The sequence below is a fragment of the Corylus avellana genome, chromosome 1, assembly GCF_965113065.1.
Source record: "Corylus avellana chromosome 1, dhCorAvel1.hap1.2, whole genome shotgun sequence".
In the NCBI taxonomy this organism is placed as follows: Eukaryota; Viridiplantae; Streptophyta; class Magnoliopsida; order Fagales; family Betulaceae; genus Corylus; species Corylus avellana.
In genome coordinates, this window is record NC_142490.1 from 16,427,422 (window position 1) to 16,447,452 (window position 20,031).

General features: G+C 34.7%; 3 protein-coding genes and 2 pseudogenes across 4 annotated transcripts; 2 read left to right on the forward strand and 3 right to left on the reverse strand.

The window, feature by feature from the left end:
• Positions 1-3,211: 3,211 nt before the first annotated feature.
• Positions 3,212-6,752, reverse strand: LOC148587998 (uncharacterized; annotated as a pseudogene).
• A 48-nt stretch (positions 6,753-6,800) lies between these two features.
• Positions 6,801-7,820, reverse strand: LOC148587999 (uncharacterized; annotated as a pseudogene).
• A 495-nt stretch (positions 7,821-8,315) lies between these two features.
• On the forward strand, positions 8,316-12,015 carry LOC132172754 (uncharacterized). Of its 2 annotated transcripts, none has more exons than XM_059584318.2 (4): positions 8,316-8,440; positions 8,732-9,140; positions 10,152-10,202; positions 11,411-12,015. In XM_059584318.2, exons 2-4 carry the CDS (start codon positions 8,760-8,762, stop codon positions 11,564-11,566), a joined length of 588 nt encoding a protein of 195 aa, XP_059440301.1. In that variant the 5' UTR covers positions 8,316-8,440; positions 8,732-8,759; the 3' UTR covers positions 11,567-12,015. The 2 variants fall into 2 exon arrangements, with proteins under 2 accessions (XP_059440301.1, XP_059440303.1); XM_059584320.2 differs by having other exon boundaries at positions 11,453-12,015.
• A 1,299-nt stretch (positions 12,016-13,314) lies between these two features.
• LOC148588000 (uncharacterized) lies at positions 13,315-13,953 on the forward strand. The gene has a single exon (XM_088513699.1). The coding sequence runs from the start codon at positions 13,315-13,317 to the stop codon at positions 13,951-13,953; it is 639 nt and encodes a 212-aa protein (XP_088369825.1).
• A 2,524-nt stretch (positions 13,954-16,477) lies between these two features.
• On the reverse strand, positions 16,478-19,357 carry LOC132169212 (receptor-like protein EIX2). Its single transcript, XM_059580282.2, has one exon. The coding sequence runs from the start codon at positions 19,355-19,357 to the stop codon at positions 16,478-16,480; it is 2,880 nt and encodes a 959-aa protein (XP_059436265.2).
• Between the last annotated feature and the right edge of the window lie 674 nt (positions 19,358-20,031).

Sequence of the window (20,031 nt, forward strand, 5' to 3'; positions counted from 1 at the left end):
TTTAGTTAACTTGAAAATCAGTTGTTCTTAATTTTTTGACATTGTATTATTGGGGAACTTTGTCATATAGGTCAACGACTAAGGGTCGTTTAGGATTGCAATTTCAATAGGTACAGTTTTAAAAATTGTGTTTTTGAAATCGCTACTTTTTTAAATCGTAAAAGCGTTTGGTAAAATATGTTAAAAAGTACTTTTTTTTTTTTTTTTTATCAAATATTTGTTATGCAAAATTGTGATTTTGATTTAAATTCGTGCTTTTTTAAATAAGCACCTCTTAGTCTGCTTATAGAAATCTCAATTTTTTTTTTCCTATTTTATAAATCCAAGAAATGTAGACCATGAGAAATAAAAACGACTTACCTAACTTATCTCATCAATACGGCCTAGACTCTTCTCTTCAAGTCCTCTTCATGCAAATTGCTTGTTAAATTCCACGTGGACCCCATGATGTGAATTTGTTTTGCAAGTGATAATCAATAATATAGCGTATGGAATTTCTGGATATCACTCTCTTGATTCAATCCCAATAAATCTAAAAGAAAAATCAACTTTTGGAAAATAAAGAATCTGTAATTGCCGTCCACTTTCGGATTGAAAGTTCATCTCATCAATGCAAAGACTCAAAGACTCGAGGATTGGAGTCGTCTATCCCCAAATTGCACGTAAGTTCCACATGTAACATAAGGCCCTATGACTATGATGACACATAATTTGTCCGAGGCCGAGGGCTGGGATTTTAATGTTGTGGGTTTAATTAAAGTTGCGACTTCTTAAATTTAAACCCTTTTTTTTCGGAGTTTAAAATTTAAACTTATGAATAAAGATATTTTGCTTAAATTGTATTAAATCTGAATAATAAGTCAATATATGCCGTATATGTTCTAAAACAATGTGTATTTTAGAAAAAGAGATAAGAGAAAAGGTTGTGGATGCAATTCTTTCTACTCTTCTTTATGACTCTCTAAAGAGTCAATGCTAATTGGTTGGGAAAATTAAGAAACAGCTAATAATTCAATTAAACCATTATGCACGGTAGAGTTTTCCATCCAGATCCTTTAAGACACAAATTGGTCATAAATTATATATAGAATGAGATATATCTATGTAAATCAAAATAAATCCCAAATTCCCTTGTAAAATGTCACTCATTTTTCTGAAATTGTACCTAGTACATGTAATAAATCAATTTTACATGGATTGTGGAAAAAAAGATCGAATGTATACTTGTAATTTTATGTGATGTTGTGGATTAAAAGGTCAAAATGTAGATACTTGTAATATTAGGTTGTGACTTTGTGACAATGAAAGCATGGAGTGGGAACTTCAACATATCCACTTTCTTGACCGACTAAGAAAACATCCAAGAAATCCAAGAAAATAGACCAGGCAATGTGAAATGAAGAAGATGTACATTTGCTTTATTAATTGGTCTGCCCAAGTTTACCTAAATGCAAAGACTCAATGCTTATCAAAATCTATTAATGGTGTGACATGACAAAACGAGTGAGGACTTTCGACGTGCCTAATACTTCCTTCACTGACTAAGACTAAATCCATACAAACATAGACCATGGAAAATAAAAACATTAATTGATCGGTCCACATTGGTTGTGGAAGTTTGTCTAATTGTCTTAATGCAAAGAATCCACTCTTAGAGTCTCTGCCTATATGGAAATTGCATAATTGACCCTAAACATGCTGGCTTGACTAAAAAACTCTCTAAGATAGATAATAATCTACCTATAGCACACACAAATATATATTAATTATAATTCCTCCCACTAAAATAACCTTTGTGGGGTTAAATTTTAATAAGGTGAAATCTTTAAAATGAGTTCAATAAAAGACACCAACTCAAAAATTAAACCAATTTACAACTGAATAATGTTATAAGGAAGACTCTTGTTAAATTAAAGAATCACTAATAAAAAAAAATTAAAAAAAAAAAATCAATAATGATACATGAGCTCCAATGGACCGGTCATGTCCTGCCTCATGAATGATGAGATTATGCTTCCTTTTGTCTTCTATTGACAATTTTTATATTGTAATACGAGACTTATAAATAAAATCTAATAACGATACATGCGCCACAATCGATCGGTCATGTCGCGCTACTCATGATGAGATTATGCTTCATTTTGTCTTCTTTTTACAATTTTTTTTTTATTATAATACGAAATATGATTATCACCGAGCGACGCCAACGGAAGGACTATATTCATTTGAAAAATACTAAATGATTAAAATGATCTATTTTATTTATTTATTATTAAAAAAAAAAAAAATGAAAAAATGAAAAAAAGGGATATATCAAATTAGAGGAGTTCAAAACCCCATTCGGCCACTTTGATTTTGCTTTCCTCATTCTCTCACTTTCTCTCAACTCTTCTCATGTACACCCAACTTTTTTAGAGCCAAAACATCTACCACACTCCACTCTTCTATGTTATTCCACACGGTATGGCAGGGGAAAAGTTCATCAAAACATCCTTTTGATTAATTTTTTCACACCATTCTAAGTAGCATATATATACCTCCTGATGATAGCCTTGCTTGAATATTGAAAAACTGATTTGAACAAATTGAAAAGTGATTATATTGCTTTCATTGAAAATCCCATATAATGCTATTTTTCTTTTTATATCAATTGCATGAAGACATATATATGGAGAGATAGCCAAACCTATAGTACATATATATACATAATCTTCTTAAACCATTTTCTGGAATGAATACTAAATTCCACTACGTTTACGGTATTCATATTGTCCAACTTTTTCCCTTCAAAGAAAACATGTTGTTGATGTGTCAATCCCGTAACTTTTAAGTAATGAAAAAAAAAAAAAAAATTAATAGATAAATTTTTCCTCATCGATCTGAACTGAAAAAGAAGGAAATTGAATGAGTTTATACAACTGAAGCGTGAAGCTCATGCATCAATTTATAGCATATCATTTTCTATATGACAATATTATAAGTTTCGGTAATGTAATATTAGGCAAGCTGGTAATTAAGACCCTAAAATGGTTAAATCGATGACAAATGGTTATTGGAAAATGGGATGCAATACAAGAAATAATGCCTCACAATTGTATATATATAACTTTAACAAGCAAAGAGAAGATTGGAGCATATATTATTACAACACCTTGAGAAACTTATAATACATAAATAATGCATATTAAGGAAAGCTCCAATGCCCGTAGCCTCAACTTCTCTCCAACTTGACCTTCCTTAGCAAGCGAATAATTTTGACCATAACAAACACGACAATCATGTCTTTCAAATTATCAAAGCTTTGAAAGTAAGCTTTTCTCTATGATGTTTTGATGATTAGTGTGCCACAAACTCCCCAAAATCCAATAATAAACCCAGCTACCATGCTAATGTAGAATGATAATGACTCAATTCTCCATCGATTTTCATTGGCTACTCGGTTACCATCATTTGGTGTTACTTCATATTTTGAACACTTAGTCAAAAGAGAAGGCCCATAGAGTAAAGAGTTACCTTTGTAGATAGGAGAGTCATTAAGTGTTTGAAGTTGATTCCCAGCTGGAATTTCCCCCGACAAGTTGTTGAATGACAAATTCAAGTGACTTAAGAAGTTCAAAGAAGACAAGCTTTCAAGGATATGACCAGAAAACCTATTCATTGAGAGATCAAGTGATTCTAACATGTATAAATCTCCAATTTTTTCAGGAACTCTTCCAGTCAAATGATTCATTGATAAATTCACATTGACCAATCTTAAGAGGCTTGTTATATTACCAGGTATTTCTCCCGATAGATTGTTACTTGAAAGGTCTATAGAGTGAACAAGATTAATGATTGTATACTCATATAGATATTCTCTTCCCTTAGAAACCAGCAGTATATGATCGTCATGGTCAGTATAACTATAATCATCTTTACTCCAATTTCCTAAACATTGAGGGATTGCTCCTGAGAAAGCATTGTGTGCAAGGTCTATGATTTGGAGACTTGAAAGAAGACATAACTGAGGAGGTATGTCCCCGTGAAACAAGTTGGACCTTAGGCCTAACCTCAATAAAGAAGAAAAACTTTCTCCTATCGATATCGGAAGTTCTCCAAAAAATTTGTTTCCGCCAAGATCAAGGCTTCTCAGGTTTCTATAGTTTCTAAAGAATGAAGGAAGCTCTCCTTCAAGATGATTTTGGTGCAACAATAATATAACTAGTGAACTCAAATATCGCATTGAACTTGGAACATTGCCTGATATATTGTTATTTGCTAAGTCCAATACCTTTAACTGTTGTACATGTAAATCCTTCCAATGAGGGGTATAGAAGATTTTAGTTTTTGTGTTTTTTGCCTATTCAATCGTATGGCAGTGTTTCTTACTTATAATAATAAAAAGATTGTTTTGTTTACAAGATCAATAACTGAAGAAAACCTAATTCTATACAAATTGTCTTTGAGAAGTAATTCACTTCAGTTCTTGTTCCTACAAGAGTTTCTGTTGGAGCAAAGGTCCTTTGTCATTATCTTTATTACAATCGGTTGTTTGTGATTTATCTATTCCAATACGCCCCCTCAAACTCGACGTGGGCATGCTAACGTTGAGGTTGGATTTTAGCACCAGGAACTTCTGTGAAACTAGAGGTTTGGTAAGGATGTCAGCTATTTGGTCTTTCCCTGAGATGAAATGAATGTCAAGTTCCTTGGTAGCCACTAAGTCATGAACAAAATGATAGTCGATGGCAATATGTTTTGTTCGTGTATGAAACATGGGATTGGAGGAGAGATACGTGGCTCTGATATTGTCGTAATGTAAGATTGGAGGATGCTGGAAATGCTGACCAAGTTCACGGAGAAGAGCTTGAATCCATACCAATTCGGCTGGGGCATTTGCTAAGGCTTTATACCCAGATTCGATGCTAGATCTTGACACCATGGGCTGCTTTTTTGAACTCCATGAGAGTAGATTTCTGCCGAGAAAGGCGCAATATTCAGAAGTTGATCGACGATCATCAAGGCATCCCACCCAGTCAGAGTCTGAATATGCTGTAAGAGAATGTGAAGATGAGCTATATATTGAGAATGTATGATCACTTGTGAACTTTAAGTAACGCAGGATGCGCTTGACTATTGTCCATTGGGTGTCTCAGGGTTCCTGCATGAATTGTGATACCTTGTTTACGACAAATGACAAATCTACGGTATAATGAGGGATCAATGATTGTGAAGCCATCAAACTTGCTTAAATGGGAAGAAGCTAACATTGGAGAGGATATAGGCTTGGCAAACATCATGTTTGTTTTTGTAAGCAGATCATGTATGTAACGTTGTTGAGAGAGATGTAGAGCATCTTTTGTCCAAATTGCTTCAATGCCTAAGAAGAAGTACAATGGTCCAAGGTCTTTGATGGCAAAGGATAGTTGCAGGTCAGCAATAAGTCTTGGAATAGCCGCTTGGTGGGAGCTCGTAATGATGATATCATCGACATATATTAAAACAAAGATAGTAACACCATTGCATTTATAAATAAAGAGAGAGGAGTCAGATTTTGAACTTTTGAACTTTAGTTTATAAAGCTGTGAACTCAATCGATCAAACCAGGACCTTGATGCCTGTTTTAAGCCATATAACGCTTTGTGTAGTTTGCAAACTGCATTGGGGAAGTTGGGATGTGTGAATCCTGGAGGTTGGAGCATATAAACATTTTCCTTGATAACACCATGTAGGAATGCATTGCTAACATCAATTTGATGAATAGCCTAATTCTGAGTGATGGCAATAGTAAGGATAGTGTGTAGAGTGATAAGTTTCACTACAGGGCTGTAAGTTTCATCAAAGTCGATCCCTGGTTGTTGGTGGAATCCCTTGGCTACTAGCTGAGCCTTATATCTTTCAATGCTCCCATCAGCTTTTTGTTTGATTCGAAATACCCACTTTGAGCCAACAACATTCATTGAGGGAGAGAATGGTACCAAGGACCACGTACCATTTTTGAAGAGAGCATCAAACTTCTCATTCATTGCATGACGTCAATTTGCATCCTTGGCTGCTGTAGTGTAGCAGGTTGGTTCAATGGTAGCTGAACTTAAGGTGGTGGTGAATGCACTTCGTGGATACCTGATCATCCCTATAGGGAGAGGCTTTGGCTTGAATATCTAATTTTGAGACCATGTTGTCATCTCATGAGTGCATGTGAGAGGACCTGGCACTTGTTCATCTTCTGAGGCCGTGGATGAGGTATGAGAATCACTTGCGGCAGAGGGTGTGATGGTGGGGGCTGGGACAATAGGTAATTGAGGTGAGGTGTGAGGATTGCTGATTGGAGACCTTTGGTTATGAGGAGTTTCTGTAGGTGGGGACCTGTTCTTGTAGTCTACCAATCCTGGGCACCTGTTCCTGTAGTGAGCAAAAAATAATTGTATTTGACTACCCACCTGTGTTGGGTGGGGATCCCTTGTAGTAACCCCCTAGGGGACAAGGGGCTTCCGTTGTGCTAGCGTTGAACAAATCAATCGTCACCCAATCCCACACCCATAACAAATCATGGTAGGCTTTGACACTATGAACAAATTTGTCTTTGAGAAGTAAGTCATTTCAGTTCTTGTTCCTGCAAGATTCTATGTTGGAGTAAAGGTCCTTTGTCATTATCTTTATCACAATTGGTTGTTTGTGATTTATCTGTTCCAATAAGGGGGTAGTTTCCCGGATAGGGAATTTTCTCTCAAACTAAGAGTTTTCAATTCCTTTAGCATTCGAATAGATTGGGGAATTTTACCGGTAATTGAATTTGAAGAGAATTCCAATGAAGTTACGTTTGCTAATCCAATATATCTTAACTTAAAAGGAGGAACCCAGTCATGTTTGACATCTAAAACCAATGTCCATTTCGCATAAAATTTTGGAGTCATGAGCAGGGATTCTAAACGGGTGAGATTTTGAAAATGAGCTTCAGTTAGAACACCTTCTCAAGAATTCGAACCTAGTCTCAACGAAATAAGCATTGACAATTTCTCGATGCTTTGTGGAATGGTTACGTTCACTGAGACGTCAAGTGCTTACAATGATGATAAGTTTCCGATAGAATCAAGCAATGAACCCCAAACAAAGCTTTCAGAGAGATCAAGTGTTTGAAGACTACTATTGGAACATTTAGACAAGCCATCCACAAACTCCGTTGTCTCCCCACTTATGTTGGTGAATTGCAGATGTAATGTTTGCAAGTTGCAAAGGTTAGAAAATGAGCTTGGTATCTTTCCAATTATATTGTTGATAGATAAATCCACGCTGCACAAGTTGGCTAGATGTCCTATACCATCTGGAATACCACCTCTAAGAAAACTAGACCCAAGATTTATTGTTGAAAGCCCCTCACATCTGACAACCAGGGAGGTATGAAGGAGTTAAAACTGTTGGAAGAGAGATCTACACGTCTACAAGCATGTAGGTGTAACTCCAACAAGGAGGGAGCATATTAACCGCATGAAGCCAATTTGTAACTTCCTCGAGATTTACATATCCCAAATTAAGGTACATAAGAGAAGGAAACCCATCAAACCATTGTGGGCTTTTGACTTCCAATACCCATACTGGAAAGGGAATGACCATTTGGATGTTGGATGAAAAGGAATATGAATTGAGATCTAGATATTGGAGCTTTGATAGATTCCCAAGTTGGGAATTCACAAAGTTGTTGATTTGGAGAAGCCCACTGCAGTCGACAATTGCCTCAATATATGGCTTGCATGGGCCATAAGCCCATACTGTTAAACGGATTAGATCGTCTTTATCTCACTTGAACTTTAGAGTAATCATGGTCAAAATTTACTTTGTCCCATCTAATAGTTTATAAGTGTCAAATTATTTAAAAATCTTAAATGACATGGTAATTTATCTACTACCATTAACAACACGAATAATGTTAGATACTATCTTTTTATCTAATAATTGTTTAATAATGTCGATATAACACTTTCAACCAACAATCAAATTTTATTTTTTTATTTTTTTATTTTATTTAACAAAGATTAATCCCAAAATTAATTAAGAGTGTCACATAAAAATTGTTAGACAATTGTTTCTGACATTTCTCTTAACCTCATATAGAATGTCAATTGTCAAGTACGCGGAATTTGACAAAAGACAGCTAGAAAACATGTGACTATCGAGAGCAACCTAAGCGTATGATATGCCAACGAGCGGATGACCTTAAATTACAACAAATTAAAGCCCAATATTGATCACAGTAGAGTAAAGAACGGGGCCAAAATAAGAGGGATCAGTTTCTACTCATTAAAAAGAGAAAAAAAATCGGCTTTGGTTGTCATTTCTTCCTGAAGTAGTTCCCATCGTAGATAAAGAGAGTGGCAGAGAGAACGCAGTTAACTGCCAAGAGACAGAATATGAAGTAGAGACTATAAAGTTGAAAAGGCCCAACCTTTCTCCAATCTAATTCGAGGTACGATGCTATCTATATTGTCACGAATTCCTGTAATTGTTGCTCTAAATTACTTGTGTTTTCGTCAAATCAATCTTGTATCTTGGAACCCTTTCCTTATTTCTTCTGTCCTATGTTTCACTTTTGCAGACTGTGTTTTTCCTATATTCAAATTTCTTATCTTTTTTCTTTTTCTTTGTGTTTCCTGAATCTGTTTTCTGGTGGTGGATGATGGGTAACCTTAAACATTGCTTGATTCCCTTGTAATATATATAGCATCAGAAAGTTCAATGATTGGTATTGTTATTATAGGTGATTTGCCCAATTCTCTGAATTCACGATGAAATCTGCACTTATAAGCACTAATTCCTTGCACCCATTTACTCCGTTTGGTGCGCATATATTCTCTAAGCCAAAGAATCCCAGTGTATTCTGCATAAAACCCATTACTTTGCCCGCCATACTCTCCTTGAAATCCCAGTCCAAGCCATCCAGATTGGTTGCGCTTTGCGCTTCCCATAACGCAAGCCCTTCGAATGCCGAACTGAAGGATCGTGGGGTGGAGGAGGTTCCGAGTGAAGACTTTGTTGAAGATGAGAATTCACAAAGCCGATGGAATGTGGAAGTGGGGAGCCCCAGTGTTCTGCCCAATGTTGTGCCGGCGGCCAAGTTGAGCTTGAGTGACCAAGCGTTCTTTCTCCTGGCCTTCATTGCTTGCACGGTATGAGGAAATGTTGTGTTTTTATTTTATTTTTATTTTTTTAATTTTTTTACTGTAATTGTGTTGCTATTCAAGCTTGTAGCATTCAATACCTTTCTGAGAAATGCTACACATACTCCCATACTCTCAGAATCTAATGGGGATTTTTAGTCACAAGTGAGGGAGTGTGAGAATAAGAGCGTGGGTAGCATTTCTCATACCTTTAATGGATTTCTTTGTTTGTTTAAGGCATGCTTGCTTTTCCCATTTGGGTTTAAGGGATCAGTTTAATTCTCCATTGCATTGGAAGTGCACATCCATGGCTTGAATGGAACTATTCAGAATAAGATGAAGCCTTTTAGGAATTCATGAAGTCACTACATTTTAAATGTTTTGTGTAGTGGTGATCGCTACAATGATAATGACTGTAACAATTAATAATAATGGCTTTTTGAAAAACTCTATCCAAAAATATAATTTAAATTTCTATTCTCGTGGAACATGCAAACAGGGTTTTAATAATTCTCACTAATCAAAATTGTAGTTAGGTGTAAGATCTCATATTCCCTAAAAAGAAAATTAATAAAAATAAAGTAAATATGGATGCTTATTGATCATTAGTAAGAGGTGACTTTTATGATAAGGAAAAGAAAGAGGAAGCCATATAGAGAAGTATGTGCTTTAGTAATGTGTATTTCCCCCTGTTCTGGTCACAAAATAGATGAAATAAAGCAAAAAAAGGATTTTTGTTGCAGCAACTGATGTTATTTGGCATTACAATAGATTGGAAACTATTTTCAATGCGTGACTTACCAAAGGAAAATATGCTATTTGTTCCCAGCTAATTAATTGATACTTACATATGTAAGAAGAATTGGCTATGATTTAAGTAGGCTGTGGTTTAAACTTGTGGAGTTATTATCTATGCTATTCTTTGCTGACAAACTTGAAGCTTGAATTTTATTGTTGACTATGATCTATACGTTAATTTCATCATTATTGATAATCATGAATTAATCTCAATGTTTGCAGAATTCTGTGGCATTCACTAGACTTATTAATGCAGCTGTCCCAACACTAAATGTAAGTAGTCTGACTTTATGTATAAGTGCAGAATTTTTTTATTATTATTATTATTATTATTATTTGGTGTCCTACTCCCAGCTCCACACGTCAGGCTTAATTCATCTCACTTAAGTCTATTACAACATTATGCTACCTGTTCTTTTGCAATATGCCTAAAATATGGATAAACCAGTGATCTATTAGTTGCAGCAATTTCTGTAAGTTCTTTTGGAAAGTGTGTTTTTTTTCTTTTATGAGCAATTGTTTCATTTCTCATGCTGTTTCAGGTAATAGCTGAAGGTTGATCCACTCCCACTCCCAAAGGCCCCCTAAAATTTTGTTATTGCTAATTGATTTAATAGCCACTAACAACTCTATGTTCGTTTGACAAAACTCTTTTGAGGGTGGTTTTTTGCTTTTTGGCTGTGAGGATATAAAGGTAATAGTTTTTTATGGTTTGAGTTGTATGTTAATGCTTACCTACCTTAACAAACGTTGCCAAACAAGCCCAGAGTCTACCTTTTTCTGTTTCCTGACTAAACATTTTCTAAAACGCATGCAATATATGGAAACATGCTGCAAATTAGTCTGATATGGAAGATAAATAAGGTCAAATCAAAAATTGTTATATTAGGCAAAGCTTGCTTGGAGCCTACCTTCAAATATTTTTCTCCTTTATATGTTTACCTAAGGAGAGGTATGACAACCTAGTTTGAGTGATTGGTGCACTTGCTGTGGGATTGGTTATATTGCTGATGTTAAAGTTAGGATGATGCTCTCTGCATAACACTAAACTGAGGTTTCTTCCTCAAAGAGTTTACAATCCAAATTTGTTCTTGTTAGATAAATGTTTTGATTATCTCTGCTGGTTAGTGTATGAGTGCATAAATTTTAGGGCCAAAACCAAGATCTATAAGTTCAAGCACTAAATTTCAGGGTTGAAATAGTATGGTTTTGGTGATTGATATCCAGATATACTACTGCCTGAGGAAAATAACGGAAAAGTTGGTTTGGGTAGGATAATGCGATGTCTAGCTTTTGTAGATATATATCTGCTGCTATGTGTGTTAAGCTTAAATCTCTTGACTTTCTCTGGCCTGGCATAAAAATGACGGTTTTCTTTTAAGATATGACAATTCTAGGTGGTCTCAAATTTTTCTCTGTAACCAATACCTCATGTTTCTATTTTCTGCATACTTGATCAAAAACTTAAACGATGTTATCAGATCCTCAATTTGCAATATACATTTCCTGGGTTGTTGTCACAGCCAACACCTATCCAATTGCAGCAATCATCACCAACCCAAGAAGAAAGCGGACACCTATCCAATTGCAGCAATCATCACCAACCCAAGAAGAAAGCCGACCCGATGGATCTCTAAGATTGTCTTTAAAGCGAAGAAGTGCTTTCCTCTCCACCTCTAAGCATCTTAAATTTGGGCTCTTGGTACATGAAATGGATTTAATAAGTTGAAGGTAAGATGCAATTCCAAACAGAGAGAAGAAGAAAATGGGGATGAGATGAAGAGCGGACATATCGCAAACCATTCTGCCACTCAAATGCTTGTGAGGGCCTAAGACATGCATGGTGGAGTTCAAGTATTTATTCATGGCGATGACGAGAATTGGTTCGTAAAGCTAAGCAAGTACAGCTAATTAATAATCCTATTAAACGACTATAATAAAGTTAAGCAAGTAAGATGAAGTTATATATTTCGTCTCCCAAAAAAAAAAAAAAAAAAATACACTTTACCCCCCAAAGTTTGGGACAATTCTCAATTCAACCTTCAATGTTTTAATTTTTACAATGCACCCTCCTCCAAACTTCTAAAATTTTGCAATTTGACCAATTTTATTTCAAACTTTCCATATTGCCCATAATTTTTTTTTTTTTTTTAGAAAAAAAAAAAGAAACAAAATTCGGGGTTGCCGTAGCCACCCCTTTGGGGGATGCATCGCAAAAATTGAAACATTGGAGTTTGAATTGAAAATCGCTCAAAAATATGAAGAGTAAAGTGTAATTTTCCTAAAAAAATAATAATAATAAATACCTAAGACTTTATAAATGCTGTCACATGACAAAACCACTGAGGACTTTCGGAGTACCTACTGCTCCCTCGAAAAATAAAAAAGAATTCACATTGGTTATGAAAGTTTGTCTAATTGTCTTATTGCAAATAATCCACTCGATCTTCGAGTCTACTACTTGGAAATTGCGTGTAAAGTTTCATATGTGCCCGTGATGTTTGCTGATAGTCAATGAAATGCAGATATGGATTTTTCTTTTTCTTTTTTATTGATTTGTTGAGGTTAAATTCGTCCAATGATTCACGTGGGGAGCCGCGTTATACTTGATGGACTAATTATTTCTACTTAAATTTGTAACATATGTGAAGTAGTCATTAAGTTTTTGAGAGATTTAATTATGTGAATTTTCTCTTATAATTGGGACTCCTATAATTTCATAAGGGTTAAATACATAATTGACATATGTGGTTTAGCTCTTTATCAAAAAAAAAAAAAAAAAAAAAAAAAAAGAAGGGAAAATGCATAGTTTTTAAAGAGCAATAAAATTGAAATTAAAAATTGAGAAAGTCAAAAGAATGTGGAAGTGGGGAGCCCAATATTCCGACGAAAGTTGTGCCGGCGGCCAAGTTGAAATTTGAAGCCTTCTTTCTCCTGGCGTTCATTGCTTGCGCGATATGAGAATTTTTTTTCATTTTTAGTGAAATTGTGTTGTTGTTCAAGTTTCAAGAAAGATGTCAATTAAATTTAAGACCCCAATATGGTAAATTAAGGCATTGTCTTGTCATTCGCCAACCACTTGCTCACCATCTTAATCATTTAAATCGACAATGAGAATATCATTGTATTATATGATTACAATGCAATAAAAGAAATCATGTCTCACACAAATGTGAAATCATTCATATCATGTATATATATATAACTTTAACAAGCGAAGATTGGAGCATATATTATTATAGCAATCTGAAAAACTTAGAGTGCATATCATCTCCACCATGAGTTACTTTTATCAATCAAAGGGGAATGCTCTCGCATGGGACAACAAAGCTCTATGTGGAAACAAATTTGGTAGACGAATACACCTAACGCTGTGAAGGTATTTATGTGGAGAGCATGTCACAATGCTTTTGCCACCAAAGCAAATTTGTTTCGACGGAACATTACAGAGGATCCGTTGTGCCCCACCTGTGGAGTGGAGGTAGAAACCACGGGACATGTTTTGTGGAGCTGCTTGGCTGCGAAGAATATCTGGAGTAGATGTGGGAGTAAAATCCAAAAAAGAAGCATCGAGAATGCGAAGTTTGCCTTCATATTGGAGGAGCTCTTTCAATATTTGGGTAAGGAAGATACAGAGCCCATGGCGGTTGTGGCTAGAATGTTATGGTTTCGTTGGAATGCCCGTGCTTATGGGAAGAAGGTTAGTCCACTGTCCAGTGTAATCAGGTGTGCCACGAAGTCTCTGGAGGCATTCCAATTAGCTAACTCTTGGAAAGATGGCCAGATGGAGAGGGCGATTACAGTCTTTACAGATGACATTCGATGGGAAGCCCCTAAGAATGGGTTTGTTAAAATAAATTGGAATGCGGCTGTGGATAAGAGTAAAAGGAAGATGAGTATTGGTGTGGTTGTTAGAGATGGTAAGGGAGAGATGTTTGCGACATTGGTAGCGCCAAAAGACTACATCGTTGAGCCCGATATTATGGAGGCAGTAGTGGCTTTAAGGGCACTTAAGTTGAGTTAGGAATTGGGTTTTCACAAGGTGGTTTTGGAGGGTGACTTCCTCCAAGTAGTGCAGGCTCTTAATAAGGATAGGAAAAATTGGAGCCGTTACAGTTATCTTATGGAGGAGGCGAGGGAATTGCTTAATTGTCTACAAAACTAGAAGGTTAGACATGTTAGACGAAATCTCAATGGTGCTGCTCATAGCCTGGTGAATGAAGCATTATCCCGTAGTGTGGAACAAGTCCTTATTGACAAAGTTTCTAATTTTATTTTAGACATTATCTCTGTAGAGCGTTGTGCTTAAGTTGTTTTGATTTATATATTGCTCGATTCCTTAAAAAAATAAAGAAGGCAGAGTCTCAGATTATAAGATAAAATTGTATGTGAATGTGTTAATTAAGTCAATAATTGAAAGAGTAATGATTATATTTAATTTGAGGTCGTAATATATAATGAAAGGCACTTAATTTCCACATATCGACTACTTTATTGACTGACTAAGATAAATCCAAGAATTAATAAAGGAGTTTAATTGAAAGTTTATCACAATGTTTATAAAGACTCCATGCCTCAAGTCTTCACGCGGATTAATTTGCCTGTTAAATTCCGCATGGGACCCATGATGTCAATAATTTCCGGTGATAATCAATAAATTAAGCTTATATCCACTTTCTTGACAGACTAATTAAGAATAACTCCACTCACTAAATAAAAATAATAATAATAACTCCACTCACTTTTTGACTAACAATAAATCCAAAAAAAAAAAAAAAAAAAAATGATATAAGATAAGATGTCACATTTGGTATGTTGGTCCGTCGACTTTAGGATTTAAAGTTTGTGTGAATGCAAACACAAAGGACCCTAACTTCTTATATTAAAAATATATCAGCTGAGACTAATCTGTGATATATTATTTAATATATTTAAAAAAAGACATCGTGATAGCAACTCATGCGTGTTATATTGTCGATGTGGTACTCTTAACATCGTGAGAAACAATTAGAAAACGAAAGTCAGTCAAAAGTTTCAAAATGGAGAGACTAATTACGTACAGAAGCAGAATGTGAACAAGTGGAAATTAATTTGTTTGGACTTGGAACACAAAGTAGTTTCAGCATTAGCATTAATTACTCCTACTCTCATCCCAAACCTTCCTCCCCGAATCATCCAAATTTATTAATTAGTTGATTATTTTTTTTTTTCTATCTAAAACATTAAAGCTTAAAAAAAAAAAGAGAAAAGCTGAAAGATCGAAAATAGTCCCAAAATCATCTAAAATAGGCCGTAGAAAGAAGCTCAATGATGGTTATTTCAAAACTACCAATAAAATTAATGTCAATCTCCCCCCTAAGGACAAAAGTAACCTTCATATATAAGATTAAAAAACTTTTAAAACAATTTTTTTTTTTAAATTTTTAAAAAGAAAGTCCAATTTATAAGGATATTTTAATTTTTTTTAAAACTACAGAAAAATATAAAAATTAAGAAAAAGAAAAACCAATTTAGAAGGATAAATTTTTAATTTTTCCAATTTTTAAAATTTTTAAAAAATATATATATGAAAAAAAAAAAAAGAGCAAATTTTTTAGGGGAAAAAAAAGAAGAAAAAAACCAATTTATAAGAATATTTTTAAAATTATTTATTTACTTTTATAAGGATATTTTTGTTTTATTAAAAAAAATTAGGTCCTTTTTTTTGTCTTTTTGCGGACTTTAGGAGGACATTAATATTTGTTGGTAGGTTAGGGGGGACATTGACACGACTGGTAGTTTGGGAGATAGTGACAATAGAATGATAGTTTGAAGGGATTATATATTTTTCAATTTTTTTTTTTTTTTTTGTTATTTTTAGAGTTAAATGACAATGTGTATTAAGATAAATGATACTTTGTGTATTTTGAAGTGTTTACTTTTAAGTGCTTATTCTTTGATGTGGTAGTAAAAGTATTATTGATATATCATATATATAAATTAACTGTTCAAATTTAATAATAATTTTTATTGCCAAGTCAAAGAATAAGCAGTTGAGAGTAGGGAATTGAATATGTATGTCCCATTTCATATAGAACAATAATAGATGACTTCTTCTCGTCTAAAAGTTTGGAGAAGAAGGAACTGAAACAAAGTTTTACAACTGAAACCTGGAGGTCATGCATCCACAGAGTTCATCTCGTTTTATAGCACATCATTTTTTTGAATTACAATATTAGTTTCATGCATCCACAGAGTTCATCTCGTTGCAATATTAAGAATGATGGAAATTAAGACTGCAAAATGGAAAATTAAGGCCTTGTTTTTAGCCAACCTTTTTGGCTCACCAACTTCAGAGCCATTTAAATCGAGAATAAGAGAATAACCATATGATAAATGGTTATTGGGAAATGGGATGCAAAATATCTCTCACAATTGCAAAATGATTCATATATATATATATATATGACTTTAACAAGATAAGATCGGAACATTCATTATTACAGCAACTTGAAAAACTTATAATACATAAATAATGGATATTAAGAAAACCTCCAATTCCCAAAGCTTCAACTTCTCTCTGACTTGACCTTCCGTAGCAAGCGAACAATTTTGACCATAACCAAGACAATAACCTTGTCTTTCAAATTATCAAAGCTTCGAAAGTAAGCTTGTCTCCATGATGTTTTGATAATCAATGTGCCACAAACTCCCCAAAATCCAACAATAAACCCAGTTGTCATGCTAATGTACAAGGAGAATGACTCAATGCCAGCCCTTCCATTTTCATTGGCTCCTCTGTTACTACCATTTGGTCTTACTCCAGATTTAATTTCATCCTCTAAACACTTGCTTGAAAGAGGAGGCCCACAGAGTAAAGAGTTTCCTTTGTAGATAGAAGAGTCACCAAGTGTTTGAAGTTGATTCCCATGTGGAATTTTCCCAGAGAAGTTGTTGAAAGACAAATTCAAGTTACTTAAGAAGGTCAAAGAAGACAAGCTTTCAGGGATAGGACCATAAAGCTCATTCATTGAGAGATCAAGTGTTTCTAACATGTGTAAATTCCCAATTTTTTTAGGAATTCTTCCAGTGATATAATTCATTGACAAATTCAAATTGATCAATCTTAAGAGGCTTGTAATATTAACAGGTATTTCCCCGGATAACTTGTTACTTGAAAGGTCTATAGAATAAACAAGATTAAGGACTAGATCATTATACATATATTCTCTCCCTTTAGAAACCAACAACATTTGTTCACCATTATACATTTCTCCATATCCATCATTACTTAGGTTTCCTAAACATTGAGGGATGGCTCCCGAAAAATTATTGTGTGCAAGGTCTAGGATTTGAAGATTTGAAAGAAGACATAATTGCTGTTGTATGTCCCCATGAAACAAGTTGGACCTTAGGCTTAACCTCAATAAATATGGTGAACTTTCACCCATCCATGCAGGAAGTTTTCCAAAGAATTTGTTTTCTCCAAGATCAAGGCTTTTCAAGTTTTTGTAATTTCTAAAGAAAGAGGGAAGCTCTCCTTCGAGATGATTTTGGGGCAATGATAATACATTTAGTGAACTCATATGTCGCATTGAGTGGGGGAGTTTCCCAGATAGGGAATTGTTTCCCAAAATAAGGCCATTCAATTCCTTTAGCATTCCTATAGCATGAGGAATTCTACCAGTAATTGAATTTGATGAGAGGTCCAACCAAGACAACTTGGGCAATAACTCACTTATGTTTTTTGGAAAAGGTCCAAAAAACTTATTATTCCCGAGATATATGATGCTTAGATTACTATGAAAAAGTGGAAGTGGACCCTCTAAGTTGTTGTAACACAAATCAAAATAAGATGCTAAAGGGTGAAATTGAAAGTATGGTACCTGCCCGTGTAATTTGTTACGAGATAGACTCCAATGGGTGACATTTGGGCAAGACTTCCAAAGTCCATGCGGAATGGTGTCGAAAATGCCAGCATTGTTGAGCACAAGAAAATTGAGTTGATTTTGGGTTTTTAGCCAAGTTGGAAAGTTTGGGCCTATCTGAACCTTCTTTAAATAAATCATTTTCAGCTTAAAAGGAGGAACCCATTCCTGTTTGACATCTAAAACCAATGCCCCTTTTGCATTAACATTCGTAGACAACATAAGAGATTTTAATCGGGTGAGATTTTGAAAATGAGCTTCAGTTTGGACACCTTCCCAAGAATTCTCATTTAGGCCCAATGAAACAAGCATTGACAATTTCCCAATGCTTTTTGGAATTGTTCCATTCATTTGATTACCAAAGAGGTGAAGTTCTCGCAATGACGATAAGTTCCCATCTTCAGAGCTACTGTTGGAACATTGAGACAAGCTATCCACAAACTCAGTTATCTCCCCATTTATATTGTTGGAATACATATATAACGCTTGCAGGTTGCAAAGGTTAGCAAATGAGTTCGGAATCTTTCCAATTAAATTGTTATCACCTAAATTCAAGTCACGCAATTTGGTTAGATGTCCCAGGTCAACCGGAATAGCACCTCTAAGCAAACTGGACTCAAGTTTGATTGTTGAAAGCCCACTCACATTTGACAACCAGTGAGGTATGAAGGAGTTAAAATGGTTGTAAGAGAGATCAAAGACTGAAAGTAGTGTAAAATTGATGGAGGAAACAGAGTGAGGAAGACTAACAAGTCCACAACCAGCTAGGTGTAACTCTCGTAAGGAAGGAAGCATATTAACTGCCTGAAACCAATTTGGTACTTTCTCAAGATTTACAAAATCCATTCCAAGGTACTTAAGGGAAGGAAAACCATCAACCCATTCCTGACTTCCGACCTCCAATCTTTGAGATGAAAAGTTATAGGAGTTAATGGAAAATGAAAATGAATTGAGGTCTAGATATTGGAGCCTTGAAAGATTCCAAAGATGGGGAGGAATAACTCCAACAAACAATGAAAAAGAGAGATTGAGATACATCAAACTTTCAAGTGAACCCAAAACCTTTGGAATATTGATTCCATCAAAATTATTCAAGCTTAAGTCAAAGTAACTCAAATGCTTTAGATCGAGTAAAGAAGAACTTATCTTTCCCCCAAGGCACGACTTGTTGTAAGCTTCCATCTCTTCATTTGAAAAATCTAAATCAGGTTCAACATCATAATAATTAAACGGCGAAAATGGGTTTCTGAGGTCAAGCTTTATGACATTTCCTGTGCTATTGTCACAGCCAACACCTATCCAGTTGCAGCAATCATCACCAACCCAAGAAAAAAGACGGCCCGATGGATCAGTAAGATTGTCTTTAAAGCGAAGAAGTGCTTCCCTCTCCACCTCTAAGCATCTTAAATTTGGGCTCTTGGTACATGAAATGGGTTTAATAACTTCAAGGTAGGATGCAGTTCCAAGCAGATAGAAGAAAAAAATGGGTATGAGATGAAGAGTGGACATAAAGCTAACCATATATTCTGCCACTGAAATGCTTGTGAGGGCTAAGACATGCATGAGGGAGTTCAAGTATTTATTCTTGGCGATGAGAGAGGACACACTTACACGTGGCACAAATATATGGAGTAGTTTTTTTATTTTAAGTTAAACTGAAAATTCTAGAAATGCCTTTAAACTTAAAAAAAAATTAAAATAATAATAAAATCCAAGGGCCAATTTAAATTTTTTTTTTTTTAATTCCTTTTTATAATAAAAAAAAATAAAAAAGTTTCCTTTATATACACGTACGAAGACTAGAGTCTTCACGCGGATTGCTTAAATTCCACGTGGATCCCATAATGTCTGTTGCGGTCTATTCCGTGCACAACGATGCCAATGATTTAAAACTAATTTTAGGAGGCCACTTATGTCTTATTAGTATCTTATTAAGAATAATGTAATTATTAAAATTATTATTAAGTTTAAGATCGATCATTATTAAATTTTGATCAAAAAAATAATTTTAATAGCTACATTATTTTTAATAAAATATAAATAAGAAATAAATAGACTACTTAGAATTCTAATTTACAACTATATTCAATAAGCATACATTGGCATAACATGATGTCGGTTTAAGCCTACTTTTTTGACTGAACAACTCCATCCACACACTTTCATCCATGCCTTGCATTCGCATGCGTAAAGAC

Excerpts from the sequence above, each read along its gene's own strand:
- LOC132172754 (XM_059584318.2), top strand. The coding sequence starts at position 8,760 with ATGAAATCTGCACTTATAAGCACTAATTCCTTGCACCCATTTACTCCG. Across the intron at positions 9,141-10,151 it reads TGGCCTTCATTGCTTGCACG|AATTCTGTGGCATTCACTAG; the intron begins GTATGAGGAAAT and ends CAATGTTTGCAG. Across the intron at positions 10,203-11,410 it reads CAGCTGTCCCAACACTAAAT|ATCCTCAATTTGCAATATAC; the intron begins GTAAGTAGTCTG and ends CGATGTTATCAG.
- LOC132169212 (XM_059580282.2), bottom strand. The coding sequence starts at position 19,357 with ATGGTTAGCTTTATGTCCACTCTTCATCTCATACCCATTTTTTTCTTC.
- LOC148588000 (XM_088513699.1), top strand. The coding sequence starts at position 13,315 with ATGTGGAGAGCATGTCACAATGCTTTTGCCACCAAAGCAAATTTGTTT.